Below are 25992 nucleotides of genomic sequence, written 5' to 3' on the forward strand. Positions count from 1 at the left end.
GGATTCCTCTAGTTTTCCTCTTCTTGCAAGGTTTAGTTTCCCTAATTCAATTTTGAGTTGTTCGGTATGTGAATATGAGGGCTGGTGAATGTAATGGAATATTTGGCAGCTAAAGATACATGTATTTTATCCGGGCATTGGTAGGGACCAACCCAGAGCCAAAAAGAAGAGTGAACACTGGAGATAAAAGCATCAAGTGGGCAAAAAGAAAAAACTTAAAATAAATTCTGGGAAACTGTTTGCTGAGATGTTCACCATGTAAAGTGGGCCTTTGTGTTTGTTGTGTTTCCACTAAGTAGCTTAGAAATTCAGTTGAAACTGCTTTTAGTGTAAAACTTTGATCTATTAGCCTTCAAAGAATCATTGTGGAATTAAAGGGGTACTGCAGTGATAGACAGATTTTAAAAACAGTGATCAAAATCTGTGAAGCAGAACCCGAGAAATTCTGATTTTTACTTTCTAATTGCTGGATCCTATAGGCTTTCCATAACGCAAGTCTGTCTGGGCATGAGCTGCCTGCGTCCACACTAAGGTGGATTTAAAAAGTTGATAGTGATAAAAACACCAACCTTACTTGTATTGGTTTCTGATCTCCCCCCTCTGTGGACTCCTCCGTCCGAGTATCTGTTGCAGATTTACAGTACTGACTGTAAATCACAGCCCCTCCTCTCTGTCTCTTTCTCTCTCACTAGTTCAATTCAAATGTGTCTTCATTATAATAATATTGGCTCCTTCAATCCTGGTAAAATGAGCTCCTGTATTGTTTTTCTCTGTATGGTTTCCATAGTTGGCCACAAGTCATTCATCAGCCGTCGTTGACAGCTCAGCTGCTGTCATGTTTGCATCGAAAAACAACAAGTCCACACGGCAACTGCTTGATTGACCTTCCTTGACTAAATACTAATAATCACACCTGCATGTATGACCTCAACCCTTTCTCTAACTCTACAGTAAACTGACCTTTGAAAAGCTGATGATGACAAAGATGACAAAATATCCACACTTTGCAAAAATGTCCTCACTCAGTCCAAACCTGAGGTCCTCACAAAGACAGAAGTAGATCACACACATCCACAGGGCAGACAGGTGTGCTGGGCTGCATGACACTGTTTGTTTGAATAAGCACAAGTTTTACTTACAGGACATTTGAATCCTGTTCATGATAAAGGAAGATTTGTAAGTTCTATTGAAAATCTGAAAATGTACCTACTGACAATATCTACAACTGAGTGTGTATTCAAAAATATCCTTAAACTGAAAATTAACTTGTGCAAGACACAGACCACCAGATTTAGTCATGCGCAAAGGTGATGAATTCAAAGACACACCACTTTTTCTTTTTCTGTGTTTCATACCATATATGTAACAAATCTCACGCACTGCATTTTTCATCTGCGTAATATTGCGAAAATTAGGCCTATCCTGACCCGAAAAGATGCAGAAAAATTGGTCCACGCTTTTGTTACCTCTAGGCTGGATCGCTGTAACTCTCTATTATCAGGTAGCTCTAGTAAGTCCTTAAAAACTCTCCAGCTAATTCAGAATGCAGCAGCACGTGTACTAACAGGAACTAAGAAACGAGATCATATTTCTCCTGTTTTAGCTTCTCTGCACTGGCTCCCTGTAAAATCCAGAATTGAATTTAAAATCATACTGTTAACTTATAAAGCTCTAAATGGTCAAGCTCCGTCATATCTTAGAGAGCTCATAGTGCCTTATTATCCCACCAGAACACTGCGCTCTGAGAACGCAGGGTTACTCGTGGTCCCTAAAGTCTCCAAAAGCAGATCAGGAGCCAGAGCCTTCAGCTATCAGGCTCCTCTCCTGTGGAATCATCTTCCTGTTACAGTCCGGGAGGCAGACACCGTCTCCACATTTAAGACTAGACTTAAGACTTTCCTCTTTGATAAAGCTTATAGTTAGGGCTGGCTCAGGCTTGCCCTGTACCAGCCCCTAGTTAGGCTGACTTAGGCCTAGTCTGCTGGAGGACCCCCTATAATACACCGAGCACCTTCTCTCCTTCTCACTCTCTCTCTCTCTCTCTCTCTCTTGGGGAGTTTTTCCTTATCCGCTGTGAGGGTCCTAAGGACAGAGGGATGTCGTATGCTGCAAAGCCCTGTGAGGCAAATTGTGATTTGTGATATTGGGCTTTATAAATAAAATTGATTGATTGATTGATTGATTCCTGCACACCGCACCTGAATGCGACACAGGCTTCGCTCCAATTGACTGTGTGTCAAGTGCTGTGCTATGCTGCTGTGTGAGCAGCGTGTTACACACAGAGAAAGTATCATAGTTCTGAGTAGTATCAGGATACCACAGCAAAAATGAGGCAGATGTGCCTTTTGTCATTTATAAAAAGATAAATCACTTTTCTATAATACATCAATGATATTTCAATGGAATAAATTACTTATTGACTTATTCATACTTCAAAAACAGCATCAATAAGTGATTAACATAGGGGGGGTCAAAATAAAATAAATAAATGAAATAAGAATCAACCAGCCACCCTCCTCCCCTGACAAGTAAAGAACAGTCCCTAAAGTGCGGTGAGGTTTGTGGACCGTAAACCTGCCACAAAGAGAGAAATGTGAACGGCTCGTTTCTCCTCTGACACGTCACATACCTTTGTGCTGCCACGGCTCAGCTGTTCAGGTACTACTGGGCAGTCATGAAATCAACAAAGAGGAAATTATTGGACCTGGAGCCGGACTTCCCCGTCGCCGGTAAGCCTTATCTTGTGGCATATTTGACAGGAATACAGCGTCTGTGACCCCTGTTCAACCCACAACTGGCAGGATTCGCCTTTCGTTTCTGCTGTTGGTTGAAATCTGTACTTGCATAGCGTGGTCCTGAATAATTTGTTTTGCTTGCGCAAGAGGGTGAGTGTTGTGATTGGACTTTGAACTTATCCCACAGTAGTGGTACCGTGAGGTACCGCAGTACTACGGTACCCCAACAATGCTCGCGTGGGTGGCAACCAGTCATGCAGAACATGGTCTCAATTTGCGTGACGCGTGAAAAGAGACAGAAATGCTGTACAGTCCCGCACAATGCGGGATGTCTGGTCACCCTACTTAGCCACTCGCAAGCAGCAGCTAGTAGGGGGCCCCGTTAGGGGGGATTCCAATGTGTTGTCGTTGTTGCAGTATCTATAGGGGTTCCATCATATTGTCATTGATATGGACCAATGTCAGACATCTCTGGGGGCCCCCTTCCAGCTCGGGGCCCAAGGCAATTGCCTAGTTTGCCTGTCCGGTTGCGACGGCCCTGGTTACACACTGCCCGTAACAATAACTATGTCAGGTAACATAGGGGGGTGTCGCCCAGGGTGCCATTTAGGCTAGAACCCCTACTGATCCCAGGGTCCTCCATGTTTCACACCTATGTGTGAAATCCCAGCCATGGACCAGAGGCCCGTACTACCAAGCAGGATTTGGAGTTAGCAAGCTAACTTTGGGGTTAACTCTGGGTTTTCATTACTAAAAAGCTGGTTCTCTTTTTATCGGGATAAATCACCGTGGTAACTTATGCTGAACAGCTAACCTGCTCCAAAGCAGCATAACTTCAGGGTATCAACAGCCCGAAATCTGACCAATCAGATCACAGCAGAAAAAGTATCTATGAAAGAAAGTCCGGAGTGACAGGTAAAAAGAGGAGCCTATATGGTATTAAAGGTCAGAGGATTCATTTAATAATTCCAGGGATTTATTTTCACTGATTTTAAAACAGAACTTATAACAAACATAGATATTTAGGGGAGACCGGGGATGATTGTAACACTTTTTGTTTGAGCAAGTGTAACTCAGTGTTTTTTTTTTGTTAGAGCTCTTACATTTTGATACGTGGTACCCATATTTGTCTGCTATAAATAACACACACTTTGACCTCTACTACACCATCACAGATTATGGAAATTAACGTCAGATACAAAGAGGTATATTGTTACAACGTACCCCAGTACTGGGGTGAGTTGTAACACTAGATGGGGTGGATGTAACAATGAAATTATTGTGCTTAAAAAAGATTCACAATAGGCTAAATGTATTCAAGCACTTTAATGAATTATAAAGAAGGAACATTAAACTTGTAAGAATACAATAATTATAATATTAAAATAAATAGAAATGTATAACACAAATACAAAAATAAGTACAAGAAAATAAATAAAAATATATAACATAAAATAAATAAAATCAAGAATTATAAAGTATTAACCTGTGTGTGTGTGTGTGTGTGTGTGTGTGAGTGTGTTGTAGCCTCAATGAGGTTGACATTTGAACAGCATTTTAACAGTTACAATAAACACTTTCGAAGAGTTACAACCCTCCCCATGCCTAGCAGCCATGAAAGAGCTAACTGTTTTTAGCATTTAGCGTCAAAGCTAGCACTAATGAAACACATCAAATTAAACTAGAGAAACTACTACTTGAACCTATGTAAGTGAAACAATTGTACATACAACACAATGGACACTATGCAAAAAACAACTGTGATGAAAATGTTTGGTTTCTCACCTGAAAAACTGTTTTATGGCTCTAGAACAGACAAATTTGGACTCAGAGACATGCGGCTTCACCAGTGAGCTCCAATTGTAAATGGGCATGGACTATGTTGATGATGTCACCACAGCTCGTTTCTAATTGGCCAAACTGAGAGTGTTACAACCATCTCCGGTCTCCCCTACAACATTAAACACATGATATTTGAAATTCCGAAGATTATTTTAGTGTGCAGTGATGGCGCTGCTACTTTTACAATCTGATTCTATCACTGCAGCTCAACATAACATGAGACACATGTGTGATGAGAACTAAGAAAAAACAGAAAAAAAATATGTTAGTAAAATAATCCACGCACTGTTAATTGACTCCCGTTATTGTAAATGTAACATTTCGGTCAGACAGCCCTTCAAACTGGTCTCTCTCTACAACGTTTTGGCTTGCTGTTTAAGAGATCCCTGTTTTACTACCTTTGCTACCCAATGCAAATACGTAAAGCAAATGAATCGCACATCAATTAAAAGATTCAAGCCCATTTTTTGCTATTCACACCAAAAAGGAATAATAAACAATAAGCACGCACATATCATGAACACATTTAGTCTTTTTTCAGTCCAGTTATGAATGATGAAAACCAGTGTAATGAAGCTCAGCATTCACACCCATTACAATAACATGCTTCTTTGGCGCCACTCACAGGAAATGCAACCACATTGTAACTTCTATACACAGAACTGCACACTTGGAAATATAAGCCTGTCTTGCAGTGTAACATATGACATTGTCCATACGATATTTATTCCAGTATTCTTGTTTCTCCTACAACAATTCAAACCACATTTCATAGTGGTTTAATCATGATTATTGAGCAAAGTAGATGTATCATAACTATGTATGTGGTTTAACAGGAAACTGATGCCCATGATATACAGCATCTTTACTTCATGAAGGAAAAATAACATGTTTAATAATCAGAAGGACAAAAACAAAAACACATCATATATTTTTCTCAGGAGTAGGATGGTGACAAAACCAGCATTTGTTTAAATAGACAACTGCTTGCTTCCATCAGAAGTGATTTCATTTAATACAAATCTAATCCTTAACCTCATTAGGAGTTGTTCTTACAACACGCTAATGTTCCTGCTCTGTGTAGAAACAGCAGAGGTAACACCAGACTGCTGGGGAGATTGAACCAGTCTGTAGCTGCTGTTGTTGTACACTCACTACCTTGCCTCAACATATGAAGAGAAGCCCAAGCCAGATTAGCAGAGGACCTCAGGAGCAGCACTCCCAGTATGGCCAAGATGGTGTAGAAAGCTCTTCGCTTTGATTGGTCAACTCTTTCCCTGTCTCCACCCTGTTCCCCTGGCCCTGGACGAATCAGAACGCAGAGAACAGAAAGGCTGTAGAAGGACACGATGATCAAGGACAAAATCAAGAAGCAGAAATCCAAAAGTATGAAGTGTTTTATAATTACAAAACTTATTGATCCAACAGAGAGCAGCCACACACACCCAATGCTGATATTTCTGATTCTGATCCCTCTCTCTCCTCTCAGGGTCAGGTAGGTGACAGGATGAATGACAGCCAGGTAGCGCTCCACACAGGTCAGGATGTGGAAGAAAGCCTCTCCATACCAGGTGAAGGACCAGAAATACTTCCCCAACAATAATATATCAGAACGATATAAAAAGACACCACAGAGGTTGAAGATGCTCCCTAAGACACCAACCAGCTCCATGGTGACCATGTGGTAGGTGAAGCTGTCTGAGTGAGTCATTGCTGCTGCTGTGGAGGTGGAGCGCTGTTGCTGCCATCGTTGGAGACCCAGGTAGAGGACGAGGATACAGAGAGGGAGGAGGAGGAGAATGTTTGTGATGTAGTGTGTGATGAAGAGAAAGGAGGCTGGTCCGGTAAAACGGCAATCAGGAAGGGAGTCATTGGAGGAGAAGGACGAGTTTACTGTCATATCTGGAAGAGAAAAATACAGTCAAGTGGAGAAAACATATTAAATACATATTTTTCATGCCATCAATCCTGGAGGAGGGATTCCTCTTGTCCTCCTCTTCCTGCAAGTTTTGTCCTAATTCAGTTATAAGCTGTTCGGTCTACTACCGAACTCTACTACTCTACTCTACTGTTTCCTCTCAGCTCTACAGATAATGTTAATGTCTGTCATGTCTGTTAATGTACAGTTTCACTGATTTGGTTCATTCTCATAACTCTCATCAACAATGTTCCTAGAAGTGGCAAAGAGCTCAGATGAACCCACCGTACACTACCTGTTCAGCACTAAACAACAGAGAGTGTTAGAGACCAGCTGGTGAACGCAGTGGAACATTTGGCAGCTAAAGATCCATGTATTTTGTGTTTACCAGAGCCAAAAAAAAAGAGTGAATGCTCAAGTTAAATGCTTCAAGTGGACAGAAAAGAAAAACTTAAAACAAATGCAAGGGAACTGTTTGCTAACATGTTCACTGTAATAACTTTATAAGGTGGTCATTCATTTTTACGCTGTTGTGTTTCCACTAAGTAGCTTAGAGGTTCAATTCAAGCTGCTTTTAGTGTAAAGCTTTGATCTATTAACCTTCAAAAAAACATTGTGGAATTAAAGGGTACTTTGGTGATAGAAACATTTTAAAAACAATTATCAAAATCTGTGAAGCAGAAACGGAGAAATCCTGATTTTTAGTTTCTGGTCAAAGTCAATATTTATAATTGCTGGATCCTGCATTTTCCATAATGCAAGTCTTTCTCGACATGAGCTGCCTGTGTCCACACTAATGTGGATTTAAAAAGTTGAAAACATTAAAAAGTAATGAATTACCTGTATTTGTTTCTGATCTCCCCCCTCTGTGGACTCCTCTGTCTGAGTGTCTGTTGCAGATTTACTGTACTGACTGTAAATCACAGCCCCACCTATTGTTTTTCTCTGTGTGGTTTCCATAGTTGGCCACAAGTCATTCATCAGCCGTCGTTGACAGCTCAGCTGCTGTCATGTTTGCATCAAAAAACAACAAGTCCACACGGCAACTGCTTGATTGACCTTCCTTGACTTAATACTAATAATCACACCTGCATGTATGACCTCAACCCTTTCTCTAACTCTACAGTAATCTGACCTTTGAAAACTTTGAACATGACGAAATGTCCACACTTTCCAAAAATGTCCTCACTCAGTCCAAACCTGAGGTCCTCACAAAGACAGAAGTAGATCACACACACACATCCACAGGGCAGACAGGTGTGCTGGGCTGCATGACACTGTTTGTTTGAATAAGCACAAGTTTTACTTACAGGACATTTGAATCCTGTTAATGATAAAGGAAGGTTTGTAAGTTCTACTGAAAATCTGTAAATCCACCTACTGACAATATCTACAACTGAGTGTGTATTCAAAAATATCCTCAAATTGAAAACTGATTAACTTATGCAAGCCACAGACAACCAGGTTTATTAAGGCTTTTTGTCAGGCCTAAATGTGATGCAGTCAAACACACACCTGCACATTCCTCTGGTCACACATCACACACATGAATGAACACTGCACTTTCATTCCTGCACAGAAACACATACAAATACCAAATGTCTGTATGTAGTTTACCCATTCTGTTAAAGGGCCTCAGTCTACTCAAAATGGTTGTTGAGTCAACTGCCACAGGTTGAGTCTGGTGTGAGACCTATGATGTCAAATTGTCAATTAAATTGGCGAGCCATTTCAAACCGATCTCTATCTGCAACGCTTTGGCTTGCTGTTAAGAGATCCCTGTTTTATACACTGAAGGAGTTTTACTACCTCTTTTGGACAGAGAACAAAGAGAGCACTTTTTTTTGGCTATGGTAGCATAAGATTCACTTCACAATTTTCAAGTACTCGAGTAAACAGTAAAAACAACCAGTTGGAATTTTCACTGCAAGACAAGAGAGGATTTTCTTTTGGAAGAACAAAAAGGTGACCACTTTCCCTCTTTTTGTTTTAATTCAGTGTCACTGGCTAACAAAAGCTGCACGCCAAAGCAACTCCTTTAAATCTCCATTCATGAACTGGTAACGTAACCCTGGGCTTAGCTCATGTCGGCATATGAACAGTACAAGCTAAGCAAAACTGTTAACTGATGTCAGTGTACATGTATTGCTTTGATGCTATTCAGTGAGTTATTGTTGTGATCTCTTTGTATTCAGCTTTGCCAAACGCCAGCTACCCAGTAACCTGAGCTGATGGTACGTTATACTTCACACGGACAGTCTTGCATGCAACTTAACATCCTTTTTACTAACCTGGCACGTATATGCAACATAGATTACACACATATACTCATGTAATTTGGCTTTCAACAAAATTTTACTCAGACAGGGAACTCAATGAACTTGCCCCATAATTTCCATTGGTCTCTTGTCCCATACTGAGCATGTTTTTGGCCATCTTCATGTAGTACTCTGATCAGCCATTTTTACCTGCAGGCCGTGCTGACTCAAGTGGCCATTTTGTCTTTGTGTGTTCTCACTCAGCAACATCTTTTGCTTTTGCTTCACCATGTGCAAAGTGGTGCATAGAGGAGTGCTCTGTGCTCCTATTGGTCAAAGTCATGGATGTGACAGAATACATAGTGGAAGGCAAAAAATAATCAGACATGCTCTGTCACAACATGATGAGGCATCAAAGACGCAGTGTTGGTATTCATCCCCTGTGACACAATATGTGACATGTGTCATATAATATTAGTTTCTTTTAAGTTTAGCACCCCCTGCTGACTCTTTTCATTCATTCAACTTTTGATGACTCAAATTTCACACACACACACACACACACACATACACACACACACACCAAGGTTGTATATAGATTGTTAGTTAGAGTTTGTGTGTTTGGTTTTGCTTTGCTACTTTATGAATAAATGTAATTATTTGGAATTATACCTGCTGTGTTTTTAATGTTGCACAAGGGTGAATGAATAGTCAACCTCTGCCGAAATCCTTCAGGCTTTACTGTTAAATTTGGTTATTGTCATTAATTTAATTATTAATCAAAATTCTAGATTGATAGTTTAGTGAACTTTTGAGACTGATATCTTTAACTGGCTATATCATGGGAATGATACCCCACAAGGTGATTTAATGTTAATTAAGTCAGATTATTTAAAATAATTATTATTAATAATTATTAATTATTTCCGATAGCCAATTTACAACATTAATGGTGTCCCCTTGGTGAGGCCTAATATTGTTGTTTCTAACATAATTGGTGCCTCCGTGTGACACCCTGACAGCATTAAAGTAATATCCATTTAACGCCAAAGGCAAATCTATGCAGGCTGTATTGTCTGCAAAGGAATTAATGTGTTGTTTTGGACTGGATGAACTTTATGTAGAGTTTAAAGAACCTTCTTTTTATTGTGTCCACACAGACAGAACAAGGAACAATCATAGTTCTTAAAGTCTTTTCAGACCAAATACAAGTAGTTCATGCAAATGAATCGTACGTCGATTGAAAAGAAAAGATCTCTGAGTCTATCCACATCAAAAGGTAACTACCATTACTGAAAAGAGACAGCATGAAAAGTATTGTCTTTCCGACAGAACTAGAGCTTCATTTGTGTCCAGCTATAAAATGTACCCCATTTTTGTAAAGTAATAATTCTAACAGTGGAACAGGCAGTGGTATCACTTCCAGATTTTTTAACAACATGCGTGATGTGGAAAACTGGTACTTCTGATCAATTCATTTAGATGAATAAAGTAACAAACTCGATGAACCTCAGTTGTCTTTACTTGAATATATGTTTATTACAACACAAATGTGACATCAGAGAAGATCATGGACACAGCATGTAATCATGGACACAGTCATACCAAAAACTTAAAATCCCCTTACATTTTACTGAGCTTTTAGTGGTACCAAATTTCTTGGATAATACTTCTTTGAAACTTCTTTGATAATCACACCATGATGTGGGGTAGTCAGTGTGTGTAACCCTCTGTGAAGACCTTTTCTCCCCCATGCTTATCATAGCTGAAGAAACATCTGCATGGTGCCCATCTTACTTTATACCTCTAGACACCCAGTGTCCTCAACACAAAGTCTGCACAGTGTGACAATGCAAACAATCCTTTATGCCTATACGATTAATACCATAACATCAATCCAACAATGGTTTCTTTTATCAGTTCATTAGATGGAGTCTGACTGTTTTGCATAGTTGCGTTATTTTAATCATATCTTTTTGTTTCCTGTATTGTACAGTACTGTGAGTTAAATCTCTCCACAAGAATGAATATATGTATATTATTGCATACCATTCAGAAAATTATTATATGTGTAATTTGAAGTTTGTGTTTAATGGAATGACGGTCACAATATATGGAATAAAATATTGAATATAATGGATGAAACAAATCACAAGTAATGAAGGTCAGAATACACAGAATGAAAGCTGGAATATATGGAATGTAATGGAATGAAAATCTAAATACTTTAAATACATGCAATAAAAGCTAAAGACATGGAATTAAATTTTGAATATAACTACATATAGACTGAAAGTTTGAATATATGGAATGAAAATTTGAATATATGGAATGAAACGAATCACAAGGAATGAAATTCAGAATATACTGAATTGCAAAAGGACTCCCGCACACTGTCTAACTTGCAATATAAAATTTATGTGTGACGTTTCGGTACTAGACCTTCATCAGGCAAACAAAGGTCTAGTACCGAAACGTCACAAATAAATTTTATATTGCAAGTTAGACAGTGTGCAGGAGTCCTTTTGCAATTTTTTGGTCTTCTCTCTTCAGCGCACCTGTCTTGTTTTAATAGATGTGCGAAGTGATTTCCTTTATTCTAGAATTTACTGAATGAAAGTTGGAATATATGGAATGAACCTGAATATATAAGCTGAAATTTCGAATATATCAATTAAAGTTGGAATATATGAAATGAAATTTAAACAAATGGAATGAAATGGAATAAAAGTCTAAATACTTTAAATGTCATGGAAATTAAAGACATGGAATGAAATTTGAACAAATGGAATGAAATGGAATAAAAGTCTAAATACTTTAAATGTCACAGAAATTAACGACATGGAATGAAATTTGAAAATACAATTACACTGGAATGAACGTTTGAATATATGGAATGAACTTTGAATACATGGAATGAAATGTTGAATGTATGGAATGAAATTAATTAGACGGAATTAAATTCAGAATACACAGGATGAAAGTTGGAATATATGGAATGAACCTCAGTTTATAAAATGATAAAATAAAGTCAGGATATATGGAATGAAATTGGAACAAATAGAATGACAGTCTAAATAATTTAAATACATGCCATGAAATTTAAAGACATAAAATGAAATTTGAAAATATAATTAAATATAGAATATAAGTTGGAATATATGAAAAGAACCTCAATATATGAAATGAGAGCTGGGATATATCATATAAAGTTAGAATATATGTAATGAAAGTCTAAATACTTCAAATACATGCCATGAAGGTTTAAGACATGGAATGAAATTTGAAAATATAATTATACATGGAATGGAAGTTTGAATATGTGGAATAAATGTTTCAATATATGAAATGTACCTTGACTATATTGAATTAAACTTCAGTACATAAGAAGTTTGAAGATATGGAATGAAAGCATAAATATATGGAATGACATGGAATGAAATATGGAATGGATCTTGAGGATACTGAATAAAATCTGACACCATCAAGGCACGTTTGTGTCTTTGATGCATTTAAACCATACAGATGTTGCTGCAAGAAGTGTGAGAATTGGAGCAATTCAGCAGGAAATTCAGTCTCAGCAATCCTGAGCAATGTCAAGAAAATTAACAACCTGGTGAATTAATGTATCTGTGTGTGTGTGTGTGTGTGTGTGTGCCAATTTGCATGCAACCCCAGTGTGTTCCCAGGCCAGATGAGATATATAATCCCCCCAGCATGTTCTGGGTCTGCCCCGGGGCCTCCTACCAGTGGGACGTACCTGGAACACCTCTCATAGGAGGTGCCCAGGAGGCATCCTGATCACATGCCCAAACCACCTTAACTAACCTGTTGCAATGTGAAGGAGCAGCGGCTCTACTCCGAGCTCCCTCCGGATGTCTGAGCTCCTCACCCTATCTCTAAGGCTGAGCCCAGCCACCCCACAGAATAAACTCATTTCGGCCTCTTGTATCCGAGACCTCATTCTTTCAGTCACTACCCAGAGCTCATGACCATAGGTGAGGTTTGGGACTATGGTCATAACATAAACACACCACACATTTTTCTCAGGAGTAGGAAGAAAGCAAACCAGTGGATCTTTAACCTCCTGAGACCTGAATTTTGTTTTAGCATTTTTAATTTCTCCTAGCTATTTGGGGTCAGTAAGACATGAAGTATAAAAAACTAACAATTGTCAATGATGATTAAGTACAAATGTCCTCAAACCAGACGACAAGAAATTTTTTCCTTCCTAATGTGTCTTAGCATGTTACTGTTCCTAAATTGGTCAAATTTGTTGTCATGTCAAACTAGAAACATTATTCATCATAAATAAACCAGTTCCAACAGCAACATGTGAGCAGGTTTTGGACCTTGTCCACTTTTGTGTTGAGATCGGCTGCAGACTGACTTGGCAGAGATGACTGCCATCTTGTTTTTACATGGATTAGTGTATTGTGCTGTTACTACCACTAGATGGCACAAAAAGGTGTCCATGAACGAGGACAACAGGTGTGAGTTAAGTAGAATGAAACACAAGGTCAAGTAAACCCAAAATGTGATGTCCTCATTTGAGGACACAGGGTCCCAAACTGACAACTGACAAATTATACAAATCTAATCATTCACCTCATCAGGTGTTGTTCTTACAACAAGCTAATGTTCCTGCTCGGTGTAGAAACAGCAGAGGTAACACCAGACTGCTGGGGAGATTAAGCCAGAGCTCAACTGCTGTTATCACACACTCAATTTCCATGAACATGTGAAAAACAGTCCAAATCAGATTTGATAAACACTTCAACAGCAGCACTCCCAGTATGGCCAAGATGGTGTAGAAAGCTCTCCGCTTTGATTGGTCAACTCTTTCCCTGTCCCCGCCCTGTTCCCCTGGCCCTGGACGCTTCAGAACGTACAGAACAGAGAAGCTGCAGAAGGACACGATGATCATAGAGAAAATCAAGAGGCAGAAATCCCCAATTAAGGAGCTGTTTTCATTAATTAGACTTGTTGCTCCACAGCAAAGCAGCCAAACACACCCTGTGCTGATGTTTCTGATTCTGATCCCTCTCTCTCCTTTCAGGCTCAGGTAGGTGAAGGGATGAACGACAGCCAGGTAGCGATCCACACAGGTCAGGATGTGGAAGAACGTCTCTCCATACCAGGTGAAGGCCCAAGGAATAAAACCCACGTACAATATATAAGCATCATCCAAAATGATACCACAGCAGCAGAGAATGCTCCCTGTGACACCAATCAGCTCCATGGTGACCATGTGGTAGGTGAAGATGTCTGAGTGGCTTGTCTTTGCTGCTGTGGAGGTGGAGCGCTGTCGCCGCCATCGTTGGAGACCCAGGTAGAGTACGAAGATGCAGAGAGAGAGGATGAGGAGGATATGGATGAAGAAGTATGTGGCAAAGATTAGGGAGCTTGGTCTGGTGATGTAGCAGTAAATGTCCAAAGATAAAATGCTATGAAGGGAGTTGATGGAAGAAGAGTTTACTGCCATATCTGGAAGAGAAAAAGACAGTCAAATGGAGACAGTAAATAAATGACATCTTTTGCCTGTTTCCTGTGATGCTCTCAAAGTTTTTAAAAATATGTTTTGATTAGTTCATTCGAGGCCGGGACCACATGAAACCACCACATGGACCATTTGTCTGAAGAAGAGAGGAGTAAAGAGGAAGCTGAAGAGAGGAGGAATCAGGAAAGGCTCTTTGTTCTAAAGTCGCTCATTGACACGTTAAAGAAATCTTATATTATGTGAAAAAGAAATGTGGCATTGTTCCCAAAACATGTCATGTCATTTTGCACAAAAGAAGTGTAGTGTTGTTGGCAAAAGACACATGGTGTTGTTTGCACAACAAATGTGGCATTGTGCACAAAAAATTGTGACGCTGTTCACAAAAGAAACATGGCATTGAGCGCAAAAGAAATGTAGTGTTGTTTGCAAAAGAAATGCGTTTTGGGGGGGGGGGGTTCAGGAAAAGCAAAGGAAGGGAGGGAGGGCCTTAGGTCCATCCCTGAAAGGAGTGTAAACATGGTGTATTGTGTGAACAGCAGTATGGGTTCAGAGCCAATAGGACAACTTCTTATGCAGTATTGGAATTTGTAGAGGAAATTACAAAGGCAGTGGAAAAGAAAGAATATGCAGTTGGGGTATTTTTAGATCTAAAAAAAAGCATTTGACACTGTAGATCACAGCCTGTTATTGAAGAAATTACAAAAATAGGCAGAGAAGAATAAGAATTTACACTTTCCCATGTATCCACTGCCAAATAATGAGATTTCTTTTAAATAACCTGATTTACATAAAATATTAAAGGTTTTAAATGCAGGTCAAAGCATCACTCATTTGTTTTGAAGTGAATTTATTTCAGTGGATTACCCTGTGGTATCATGTACAATTGGCGCTGGTCAGCTGTGTCAGATTCAAATATATGGAATATATGGAATGAAACTTGAATATATACAGTACAGGCCAAAAGTTTGGACACACCTTCTCATTCAATGCGTTTTCTTTATTTTCATGACTATTTACATTGTAGATTCTCACTGAAGGCATCAAAACTATGAATGAACACATGTGGAGTTATGTACTTAACAAAAAAAGGTGAAATAACTGAAAACATGTTTTATATTCTAGTTTCTTCAAAATAGCCACCCTTTGCTCTCATTACTGCTTTGCACACTCTTGGCATTCTCTCCATGAGCTTCAAGAGGTAGTCACCTGAAATGGTTTCCACTTCACAGGTGTGCCTTATCAGGGTTATTTAGTGGAATTTCTTGCTTTATCAATGGGGTTGGGACCATCAGTTGTGTTGTGCAGAAGTCAGGTTAATACACAGCCGACAGCCCTATTGGACAACTGTTAAAATTCATATTATGGCAAGAACCAATCAGCTAACTAAAGAAAAACGAGTGGCCATCATTACTTTAAGAAATGAAGGTCAGTCAGTCCGGAAAATTGCAAAAACTTTAAATGTGTCCCCAAGTGGAGTCGCAAAAACCATCAAGCGCTACAACGAAACTGGCACACATGAGGACCGACCCAGGAAAGGAAGACCAAGAGTCACCTCTGCTTCTGAGGATAAGTTCATCCGAGTCACCAGCCTCAGAAATGGCAAGTTAACAGCAGCTCAGATCAGAGACCAGATGAATGCCACACAGAGTTCTAGCAGCAGACCCATCTCTAGAACAACTGTTAAGAGGAGACTGCGCTAATCAGGCCTTCATGGTCAAATAGCTGCTAGGAAACCACTGCTAAGGAGAGGCAACAAGCAGAAGAGATTTGTTTGGGCCAAGAAACACAAGGAATGGACATTAGACCAGTGGAAATCTGTGCTTTGGTCTGATGAGTCCAAATTTGAGATCTTTGGTTCCAACCGCCGTGTCTTTGTGAGACACAGAAAAGGTGAACGGATGGATTCCACATGCCTGGTTCCCACTGTGAAGCATGGAGGAGGAGGTGTGATGGTGTGGGGGTGTTTTGCTGGTGACACTGTTGGGGATTTATTCAAAATTGAAGGCACACTGAACCAGCATGGCTACCACAGCATCCTGCAGCGACATGCCATCCCATCCGGTTTGCGTTTAGTTGGACGATCATTTATTTTTCAACAGGACAATGACCCCAAACACACCTCCAGGCTGTGTAAGGGCTATTTGACCAAGAAGGAGAGTGATGGAGTGCTGCGGCAGATGACCTGGCCTCCACAGTCACCGGACCTGAACCCAATCGAGATGGTTTGGGGTGAGCTGGACCGCAGAGTGAAGGCAAAGGGGCCAACAAGTGCTAAACACCTCTGGGAACTCCTTCAAGGCTGTTGGAAAACCATTTCAGGTGACTACCTCTTGAAGCTCATGGAGAGAATGCCAAGAGTGTGCAAAGCAGTAATCAGAGCAAAGGGTGGCTATTTTGAAGAAACTAGAATATAAAACATGTTTTCAGTTATTTCACCTTTTTTTGTTAAGTACATAACTCCACATGTGTTCATTCATAGTTTTGATGCCTTCAGTGAGAATCTACAATGTAAATAGTCATGAAAATAAAGAAAACGCATTGAATGAGAAGGTGTGTCCAAACTTTTGGCCTGTACTGTATATGTTATGAAAGTTTGAATATATGGATTGAAATTTAAAAATAAATGGAATAAAAACTTGAATATATGTAATCACAATTGGAATAAATGGAATGGAAGTTTGAATATATGGAATGACAGTTTAGTATATGATCGGCAGTTAGAATATATAAACTTCAAATATGTGAAAATAAATTATTCATACAAAAGAATTACCAAAGTGAATCAAAATTATATTTAACCTGAAAAAACTTTTCATACACTTATTTTTATTTTGAAAACATTGTTGTATTTTTCAAAATTCAAGATCAACACATGAATTTTCAGTTTCAAATTTTATTTTTTCAAGTACAAAACTTTTGACCCTAATGTAGCTCAATATAAAAAACAGCAATGGGTCGCTAATTCACAAGTCTTGTTGTTATTTGTTGGTCTTGAACAGTGTTTGGAAGCTTGACAAGCATTATACCGAGGTGTCAGGCCATCCACCTTATCCCTCCACCGCCTGATGAAAATGATAGCCCATGTACCATGTCCCTTTCAAAGCATTTATATGTATATGTAATGTTACATATGTATTTAACTTAAAAATTTAACTCATTCCTGGTTTGCAGAAATTTACAAAAAAAAAATCTGGTGACTGGGCTGCCACACGTACATGGGTACTTTGAAAATATTTTTTTTTTCCTCTGTGGAAAATACATGAAAAGACAAAAACACAGTTGAATAGATCAAAATGTCAGCACTCACAAATATCATATATATCAGTCTTTTAATGACGCACAGCAGTGTCAAAAACGAACGCGTTTCAGCACATGGCTTTCAAGTGCATAAACAATGAGCACATACATATAAACAAATGCTTCTTTGGCACCACTCACAGGAAATGCAACCACATTGTAACTTCTATACACAGAACTGCACACTTGGAAATATAAGCCTGTCTTGCAGTGTAACATATGACATAATCCATGCTATATTCATTTCAGTATTCTTGTTTCTCCTACAACAATTCAAACCACATTTCATAGTGGTTTAATCATGATTATTGAGCAAAGTAGATGTATCATAACTATGTATGTGGTTTAACAGGAAACTGATGCCCATGATATACAGCATCTTTACTTCATGAAGGAAAAATAACATGTTTAATAATCAGAAGGACAAAAACAAAATCACATCATATATTTTTCTCAGGAGTAGGATGGTGAGCAAACTAGCAGATCTTTAAATAGACAGCTGTTTGCTTCTGTCAGAAGTGATTTCTTTTAATGCAAATCTAATCCTTAACCTCATTAGGAGTTGTTCTTACAACACGCTAATGTTCCTGCTCTGTGTAGAAACAGCAGAGGTAACACCAGACTGCTGGGGAGATTGAACCAGTCTGTAGCTGCTGTTGTTGCACACTCACTACTTTGCCTCAACATATGAAGAGAAGCCCAAGCCAGATTAGCAGAGGACCTCAGGAGCAGCACTCCCAGTATGGCCAAAATGGTGTAGAAAGCTCTCCGCTTTGATTGGTCAACTCTTTCCCTGTCCCCACCCTATTCCCCTGGCCCTGGATGATTCAGAACGCAGAGAACAGGAAGGATGCAGAAGGACACGATGATCAAGGACAAAATCAGGAAGCAGAAAGCCACAACTAAGAAGCATTTTAAAGTTATGCAAATTGTCACTCCAACACAAAACAGCCACACACACCCAGTGCTGATATTTCTGATTCTGATCCCTCTCTCTCCTCTCAGGCTCAGGTACAATACAAATTTTTCATGACATCAATCCTGGAGGAGGGATTCCTCCCCTTTTCTTGCAAGTTTAAGTTTTCCGAATTCAATTTTTGGTTGTTCGGTCTACTGAACTACTGGACACTACTGTTTCCCATCAGCTCTAGAGAGAATTTTATCATCTGTCAGCTCATTTCTCTGGTTTTACAGTTTCACTGACTTGGTTCATTCTCCTAACTCTCATCCACCATTTTCCTAGAAGTGGCAAAGAGCTCAGATGAACCCACCGTACACTACCTGTTCAGCACTAAACAACAGAGAGTGTTAGAGACCAGCTGGTGAACGCAGTGGAACATTTGGCAGCTAAAGATCCATGTATTTTGTGTTTACCAGAGACAAAAAAAGAGAGTGAATACTCAAGTTAAATGCTTCAAGTGGACAGAAAAGAAAAACTTAAAACAAATGCAAGGGAACTGTTTGCTAACATGTTCACTATATTAACTTTATAAGGTGGTCATTTGTGTTTACGCTGTTGTGTTTCCACTAAGTAGCTTCGAAATTCAGTTGAAACTGCTTTAAGTGTAAAGCTTTGATCTATTAACCTTCAAAAAAACATTGTGGAATTAAAGGGTACTTTGGTGATAGAAAGATTTTAAAAACAATTATCAAAATCTGTGAAGCAGAACCCGAGAAATCCTGATTTTTGTTTCTGGTCAAAGTCAATGTTTATAATTGCTGGATCCTGCATTTTCCATAAAGCAAGTCTTTCTCGACATGAGCTGCCTGTGTCCACACTAATGTGGACTTAAAAAGTTGATAACATTAAAAAGTGATGAGAACACCAACCTTACCTGTATTTGTTTCTGATCTTCCCCCTCTGTGGACTCCTCTGTCTGAGTGTCTGTTGCAGATTTACTGTACTGACTGTAAATCACAGCCCCACCTATTGTTTTTCTCTGTATGGTTTCCATAGTTGGCCACAAGTCATTCATCAGCAGCTGCTGTCATGTTTACATCGAGAAAGTCAATCTTCATTAGTGGCCCTCTTCCCACACTCGGCCTCGGCGTACAGCGGTTCTCTAGACTCCTCTCCCTCCATTCCTGGCTCCTGTCTGCTTGCAGTACCCTTGGTTTTCACTTTGTTGACAATTTCAACTTATTCTGGAATCGCCCCTCTTTCTATAGACATGACGGTCTGCACCCGAGTAAATTAGGTAGCCGCATGCTCGCAGCAAACATACAGTACACTGTAGGCCTACACGCTATGGCTCACGCACACGCTTGACTGTTTACATGCCACACCCCCTCCACAGTGCTCGCTCCTCCTTCTTCTTCCACAAAACCCTCTGCGAGTTCTGCGAATACTGCCTCCCGTATCGACCTCTGGCGGCGTGGAGGACTAACTGCGCCTGACGAGCACCACTGTGCAGTACGGTATAGCTGCAAAATTCACACCTCTGGCTCCCCCCCATGGCCTGACGGGCTTATTGCACCTCAACTGCCCATTCCTATTCCTGTCCATATTAATAACTCTACTGCTCGTCTTCCTCGCCACACTGACAGACCTAGAGGGGTTACAAAGGACAATCTATTAATTATTTCTGGCAACTCCACCACTCACTCTTCTACTCTCAACACGTTTTCTCCTGACCACATGCACATTCGTTTTGGTTTCATCAATACTAGATCAATCAATAACAAGGCTCTTCTTATTAATGACATGATTGTTGACCATGGCATGGACATAATGGGATTATGTGAAACCTGGCTGAAACCAAATGAATTTCTTCCCCTTGGTGAAGCCTCTCCCCCCAATTATTCCAATTTACATATTGCCAGATCATCGAAATCTGGTGGGGGTGTTGGCCTAATTTTCAACTCAAATTTAGGTCTCTCACATGATCATAGACATAAATTGTCATCCTGTGAAATTCTCACCTCTGCTACAGCTGGCCTTGGTTCATTCTACTCAGTCATGTTATATCGTCCACCGGGACCTTATTCTACATTTCTGGTTGAGTTTTCTGATTTTCTTTCTGACCTCGTAACCCACGCAGATAACATCATAATTTTTGGCGACTTTAACATACGCGTTAACTGTAAAACCGATCCACTCACCAAAGCCTTTACTTCCCTAACTGACACTTTTGGTTTTGCTCAGCTGGTCCATGAACAAACGCACTCCAATGGTAACACACTAGACCTTGTACTCACCCATGGTATTAACATCTCTGACCTGTCAGTTTTGTCATATCCTCCCACACTTTCTGATCATTGCCTTATTAAATTTAGAGCCGACCTGCCCCACCGGCGGTCAAACCATACTGATACTTTTAGCAGCCGCCGTATTGATGACTCCACCATTTCCAAACTTGCTGGCCTGCTCCCGCACTCTCTTGCTACTCTGCCAGAGCAATCTGTATCTCTTGATGACCTCATAAATGATTTCAGTTCAATCTTAAGTGCCACACTTGATTCCATTGCACCCCTGCGCACAAAAACACATCGCTCCAAAAAACACTCGTCCTGGTTCACTGACACCACGCGTACACAAAAACGCGTATGCAGAAAGCTAGAACGTAAATGGCGCTCATCTAAGCTTGAGGTTTTCCGACTAGCTTGGAGTGACAGCCTTCAGGATTACAAACGTATGCTCTCTGCTGCTAGAGCCTCTTATCTGTCAACTCTTATTAACACAAATAAAAATAACCCAAAATTCCTGTTCAACACTGTTGCAAACCTTACTCGCCAACCCTCTTCTGATACTAACTCTCCATTTACAGCTGATGATTTTCTTGATTTCTTTAATGGCAAAATCTCCTGTATTAGAGATGAAATTAGCAGCCATCTACTTAATAAGTGTGTAAACCCATCCCCTAGCCCGGCTTTAAGAATCTTAGATGAGACTATGACACTCTCGCACTTTCAGACCATCTCTCTAGATGCGTTTTCTAAATTACTGCTCTCATCTAAACCTACAACCTGTTTATTTGACCCTCTCCCGGCAAAACTAATTAAAGAACTCCTTCCGATTCTAGGCACCCCGCTACTCAACATTATTATCAGGTCCCTCTCATCTGGCATTGTCCCCACTTCTTTCAAATCAGCTGTAATCAAACCACTACTCAAGAAACCTACTCTTGATCCTGACGTTCTCAACAACTTCAGACCAATCTCAAATCTCCCTTTCATCTCAAAGGTCCTTGAAAAATTAGTCTTCAGTCAACTTACTGACCACCTTTCACGCAACAGCCTCCTCGATCCTTTTCAATCTGGTTTCAAATCACTACATAGCACTGAGACTGCCCTCACCAAAATAACCAATGACCTTCTCCTTGCATCTGACTCCAATTCTTCTTCACTTCTCATTCTCCTGGATTTAAGTGCAGCTTTTGATACGGTCGATCATAACATTCTGCTAGATCGTCTGTCCAATCACGTAGGCATCCATGGTACTGCACTTTCCTGGTTACAATCATATCTGAGTGACAGAAAGCACTGTGTCTCATATAAAAACACTACATCCATATCCTCCTTAGTGCAGTTTGGCGTACCACAGGGATCTGTCTTGGGTCCCTTACTCTTTTGTACATACTTACTGCCCCTTGGTGACATATTTCGTAGATTTGGCATTAACTACCATTGTTATGCTGATGACACGCAAATTTACATTCCACTTACACCCGACAATCAATCCCAACTTACAAATCTTGAATCCTGCTTAGCTGCTGTTACTCACTGGATGTCACAAATTTTTTTACGACTGAATGCCAACAAAACTGAACTACTAATCATAGGCCCGAGCACCCAACTACCACTCCTCACTGACCTTAGTCTAAACATCGACAACTGTGTTGTCACCCCAAAATCAACAGTTAAAAACCTTTGTGTGACTTTTGATTCATCTCTGTCTTTCGATGCTCACATCAAGGAAATCACTCAGATAGCATTTTTCCATCTACGCAACATCTCAAAGATCCATCCCCTCCTAAATACCTCAGATGCAGAAATCCTAGTTCACGCCTTTGTTTCATCTAGACTAGATTACTGCAATATCCTCCTCTCTGGCCTACTGCAGCGCAGCACAAACAAATTACAACTTGTTCAAAATGCAGCAGCCAGGATACTAACCAAAACCAGGAAATATGATCACATAACCCCAGCTTTAATCACTCTCCACTGGCTCCCGATCCAGTCCAGATCAGACTTCAAGCTGCTTTTACTCACCTACAAATCTCTACATGGCCTAGCACCCTCATACTTATCTGAACTAATCACTCCATACGTTCCAACACGTGCTCTCCGCTCACAAAATGGTAACCACCTCACAGTCCCCAAAGTTCACAAAAAATCAGTAGGTGGTAGAGCATTTTCCCACCGTGCCCCACTTCTCTGGAACCGGCTCCCCCAACCAGTAAGGGATGCTGAATCCGTTGATATCTTTAAATCAAGACTAAAAACCTATTTATTTTCCCAAGCATATGGCACAACTTGATAGCACTTTTTTATTGTATTTTGTAATTGTTTTTGTAAATAATTGTGCTTATTTGTAAATTGTATTTATTTTTATTTGTAAATTGTATTTTCTAATGTATTTTGTCTACGTGAACTGTAAAGTGTTTCGAGACCATGTTTATGGTGATTTTACACTTTAAATAAAGCTGAATTGAAAAACAACAAGTCCACAGGGCAAATGCTTGATTGACCCTCCTTGACTTAATACTAATAATCACACCTGCATGTATGACCTCAACCTTTTCTCTAACTCTTCAGTAATCTGACCTTTAAAAACTTAGAACATGACAAAATGTCCACATGTTCCAGAAATGTCCTCACTCAGTCCAAACCTGAGGTCCTCAGGTGCCACAGCTTTAAAAGCACATAGTGTCGTCATAAAACATATAGATTCAAGATTCAAAGTGTTTATTGTCATATGCACAGTAAGGACACGCATTTCTCTACAGAATGAAATTTGTTCTTTTCTGTCACCAAATAATTCTAAATATAAATCTGAAGTATAAAATAGATCAATATATACAACGGTGTGCACTGTTTTAACATCTTCTTGCTTAGTGTAATATTAATTTGCCTGACGCGGCTGGATCTGTGAGCGTTTGGTCGCTAAGAAGACTGTTAAAAGTGGGTCAGCACGATCTTACAACTTCTTAGTAAAAGATCTTCTTAAGCTAAGAGTGATCTGGGAAATGCGCTTTTCTTTCACAAGAGGCTTAAGAGCGTTCTTAAGAAGCTCTTAGCGCTAAGAGCGATCTGGGAAACACGGCTAATATCTACAACTGAGTGTGTATTCAAAAAATATCCTTGTGCAAGACACAGAGCACCAGATTTATCAAGGCTTTTTGTCACATGCAAATGTGATGAATTCAAACGCACAACACTTTTTCTTTTTCTATTTTTCATATCTGCACATTCCTCTGGTCATACATCACACACATGAATGAACACTGCACTTTCATTCCTGCACAGAAACACATACAAATACCAAATGTCTATATGTAGTTTCCCCATTCTGTTAAAGGGCCTCAGGCTACTCAAAATGGTTGTTGAGCCCTCATTCTCTTTTGTTCTACAAACACAGGAGAGCTGTTGAACTCAGCGTCCCAGGGTCCTCCATGTTTCACACCTATGTGTGAAATCCTGGCCACTGACCTGGTTCTTCAACTGCCACAGGTTGAGTTTGGTGTGAGACCTATGATGTCAAATTGTCAATTGAATTGGTCAGCAACTACAAACCGGTCTCTCTCTACAATGCTTTGGCTTGCTGTTAAGAGATCCCTGTTTTATACACTGAAGGAGCCTTATTACCTCTTTTAGACAGGGAACAAAAAGACCAGATTTTTCTGATCTCACCATTTGGCTATGGTAGTGTAAGATTCACTTCACAATGTTCAAGTACTCCATTAAACATTAAAAACAACCAGTTGTATTTTTCATTGCAAGACAACAGAGGATTTTATTTTGGAAGAACAAAAAGGTGACCACTTTCCCTCCTCTTGTTTTTTTTCAGTGTCAGCAACCCCCTGCTTTTGCCCTGTACCAATTTTCCCAAGGGGTAAGCTGAACTTGAAATTCATACATGCACATGTGCACAGCCATGTTTCATATTATGTCAGCGACGTCAGCACCGAATGCTTACTCTGCAGGGATAAAGAGTGACCAGTTCCTCAGAATACAGCACAACAAAGACTGCAACATCCTTTTCACTAACCCGGCACATTTACACAACATAGATCACACACATATACTAATATAATTTGGCTTTCAACACACTTATACACAGACAGGGAACTCAGTGAACTTCACAAGTTTCCATTGGTCTCTTGTCCCATACTGAGCATGTTTTTGGTCATGTTCTTGTCGTACTCTGATCAGCCATTTTTACCTGCAGGCCCTGTTGACTCAAGTGGCCATTTTGTCTTTGTGTGATCTCACTCAGCAACATCTTTTGCTTTTGCTTCACCATGTGTAAAGTGGTGCATAGAGGAGTGCTCTGTGCTCCTATTGGTCAAAGTCATGGATGTGACAGAATACAAAAAAATAACCAGACATGCTCTGCCACAACATGATGAGGCATCAGAGATGCAGTGTTGGTATTCACCCCCTGTGACACAATAACATCTGTCATGTAATATTTGTTTGTTTCAAGTTTAGCACCCCCTGCTGACTCTTTTTCATTAATTCAACTTTTATTCAATCTCGAGCAATCATTGAGGGACAGCCCTCATTTATAATGATGTCGAGAGATGCTGATTTCTGGTTTCACTTTAGAGTAAAGGCACATAAGAAACTGCCTCTTCCTTGTTTTAACACAAACATGTGACCTGGGTCGTGGTTCATTTCGGCCATCTTTGTTTTGATTGCATGCAGGAGAGGTTCTCTTGAGCATGGCCTTTGGAATCAACCTCCATCTGTTTGTGCTTTGTGTATATAAATATATTTTGCTGTCATTTCAGTTTCACAAAAACAGTCTGTAATGACAGACACATGACATCTCAAGACATGAAAGACATCAGACATGCATACAGAAGGACAGAATAACATCCACTGTCTTGCTAAGCCTACTCCCTATGCTTACCAGGATTGGGCTATGATTGGGATGATATTATGCACTCTGACCCCAGCATTACAATATCCCCATTCACCATGGTCAGTTGTTAGCATTGTCATCTCACAGCAATAGGGTTACTGGTTCAAACTGAGGGTGGAGGAGCCCCTCCATGTGGAGTTTGCATGTTCTCCCCGTGTCAGCGTGGGTTTTCTCCGGGCACTCCGGTTTCCTCCCACAGTCCAAAGACATGCAGGTTAATTGGTGACTCTAAATTGGCTATAGGTGTGAATGTGAGCCTGAATGGTTGTCTGTTTCTATGTGTTAGCCCTACAATAGTTGGCAACTTGTCCAGGTTGTGCCCCACCTCTCACCCAATGTAAGCTGGGATAGGC

The 25992-nt window shown here is 40.0% G+C and overlaps 2 protein-coding genes across 2 annotated transcripts; both read right to left on the reverse strand.

Annotated features, from left to right (window-relative positions):
• Positions 1-4236: 4236 nt before the first annotated feature.
• Positions 4237-13884, reverse strand: LOC144459765 (uncharacterized). The gene is made up of 2 exons (XM_078164375.1): positions 13769-13884; positions 4237-6479 (listed from the first exon to the last, which is right to left on the reverse strand). Exon 2 carries the CDS (start codon positions 6475-6477, stop codon positions 5617-5619), a length of 861 nt encoding a protein of 286 aa, XP_078020501.1. The 5' UTR covers positions 6478-6479; positions 13769-13884; the 3' UTR covers positions 4237-5616.
• Positions 10015-19847, reverse strand: LOC144459764 (uncharacterized). The gene is made up of 2 exons (XM_078164374.1): positions 19386-19847; positions 10015-14240 (listed from the first exon to the last, which is right to left on the reverse strand). The coding sequence occupies exon 2, from the start codon at positions 14236-14238 to the stop codon at positions 13366-13368; it is 873 nt and encodes a 290-aa protein (XP_078020500.1). The 5' UTR covers positions 14239-14240; positions 19386-19847; the 3' UTR covers positions 10015-13365.
• Between the last annotated feature and the right edge of the window lie 6145 nt (positions 19848-25992).

The sequence above is a fragment of the Epinephelus lanceolatus genome, chromosome 22 (genome assembly GCF_041903045.1).
Source record: "Epinephelus lanceolatus isolate andai-2023 chromosome 22, ASM4190304v1, whole genome shotgun sequence".
Taxonomy (NCBI): Eukaryota; Metazoa; Chordata; class Actinopteri; order Perciformes; family Serranidae; genus Epinephelus; species Epinephelus lanceolatus.

Excerpts from the sequence above, each read along its gene's own strand:
- LOC144459765 (XM_078164375.1), bottom strand. The coding sequence starts at position 6,477 with ATGACAGTAAACTCGTCCTTCTCCTCCAATGACTCCCTTCCTGATTGC.
- LOC144459764 (XM_078164374.1), bottom strand. The coding sequence starts at position 14,238 with ATGGCAGTAAACTCTTCTTCCATCAACTCCCTTCATAGCATTTTATCT.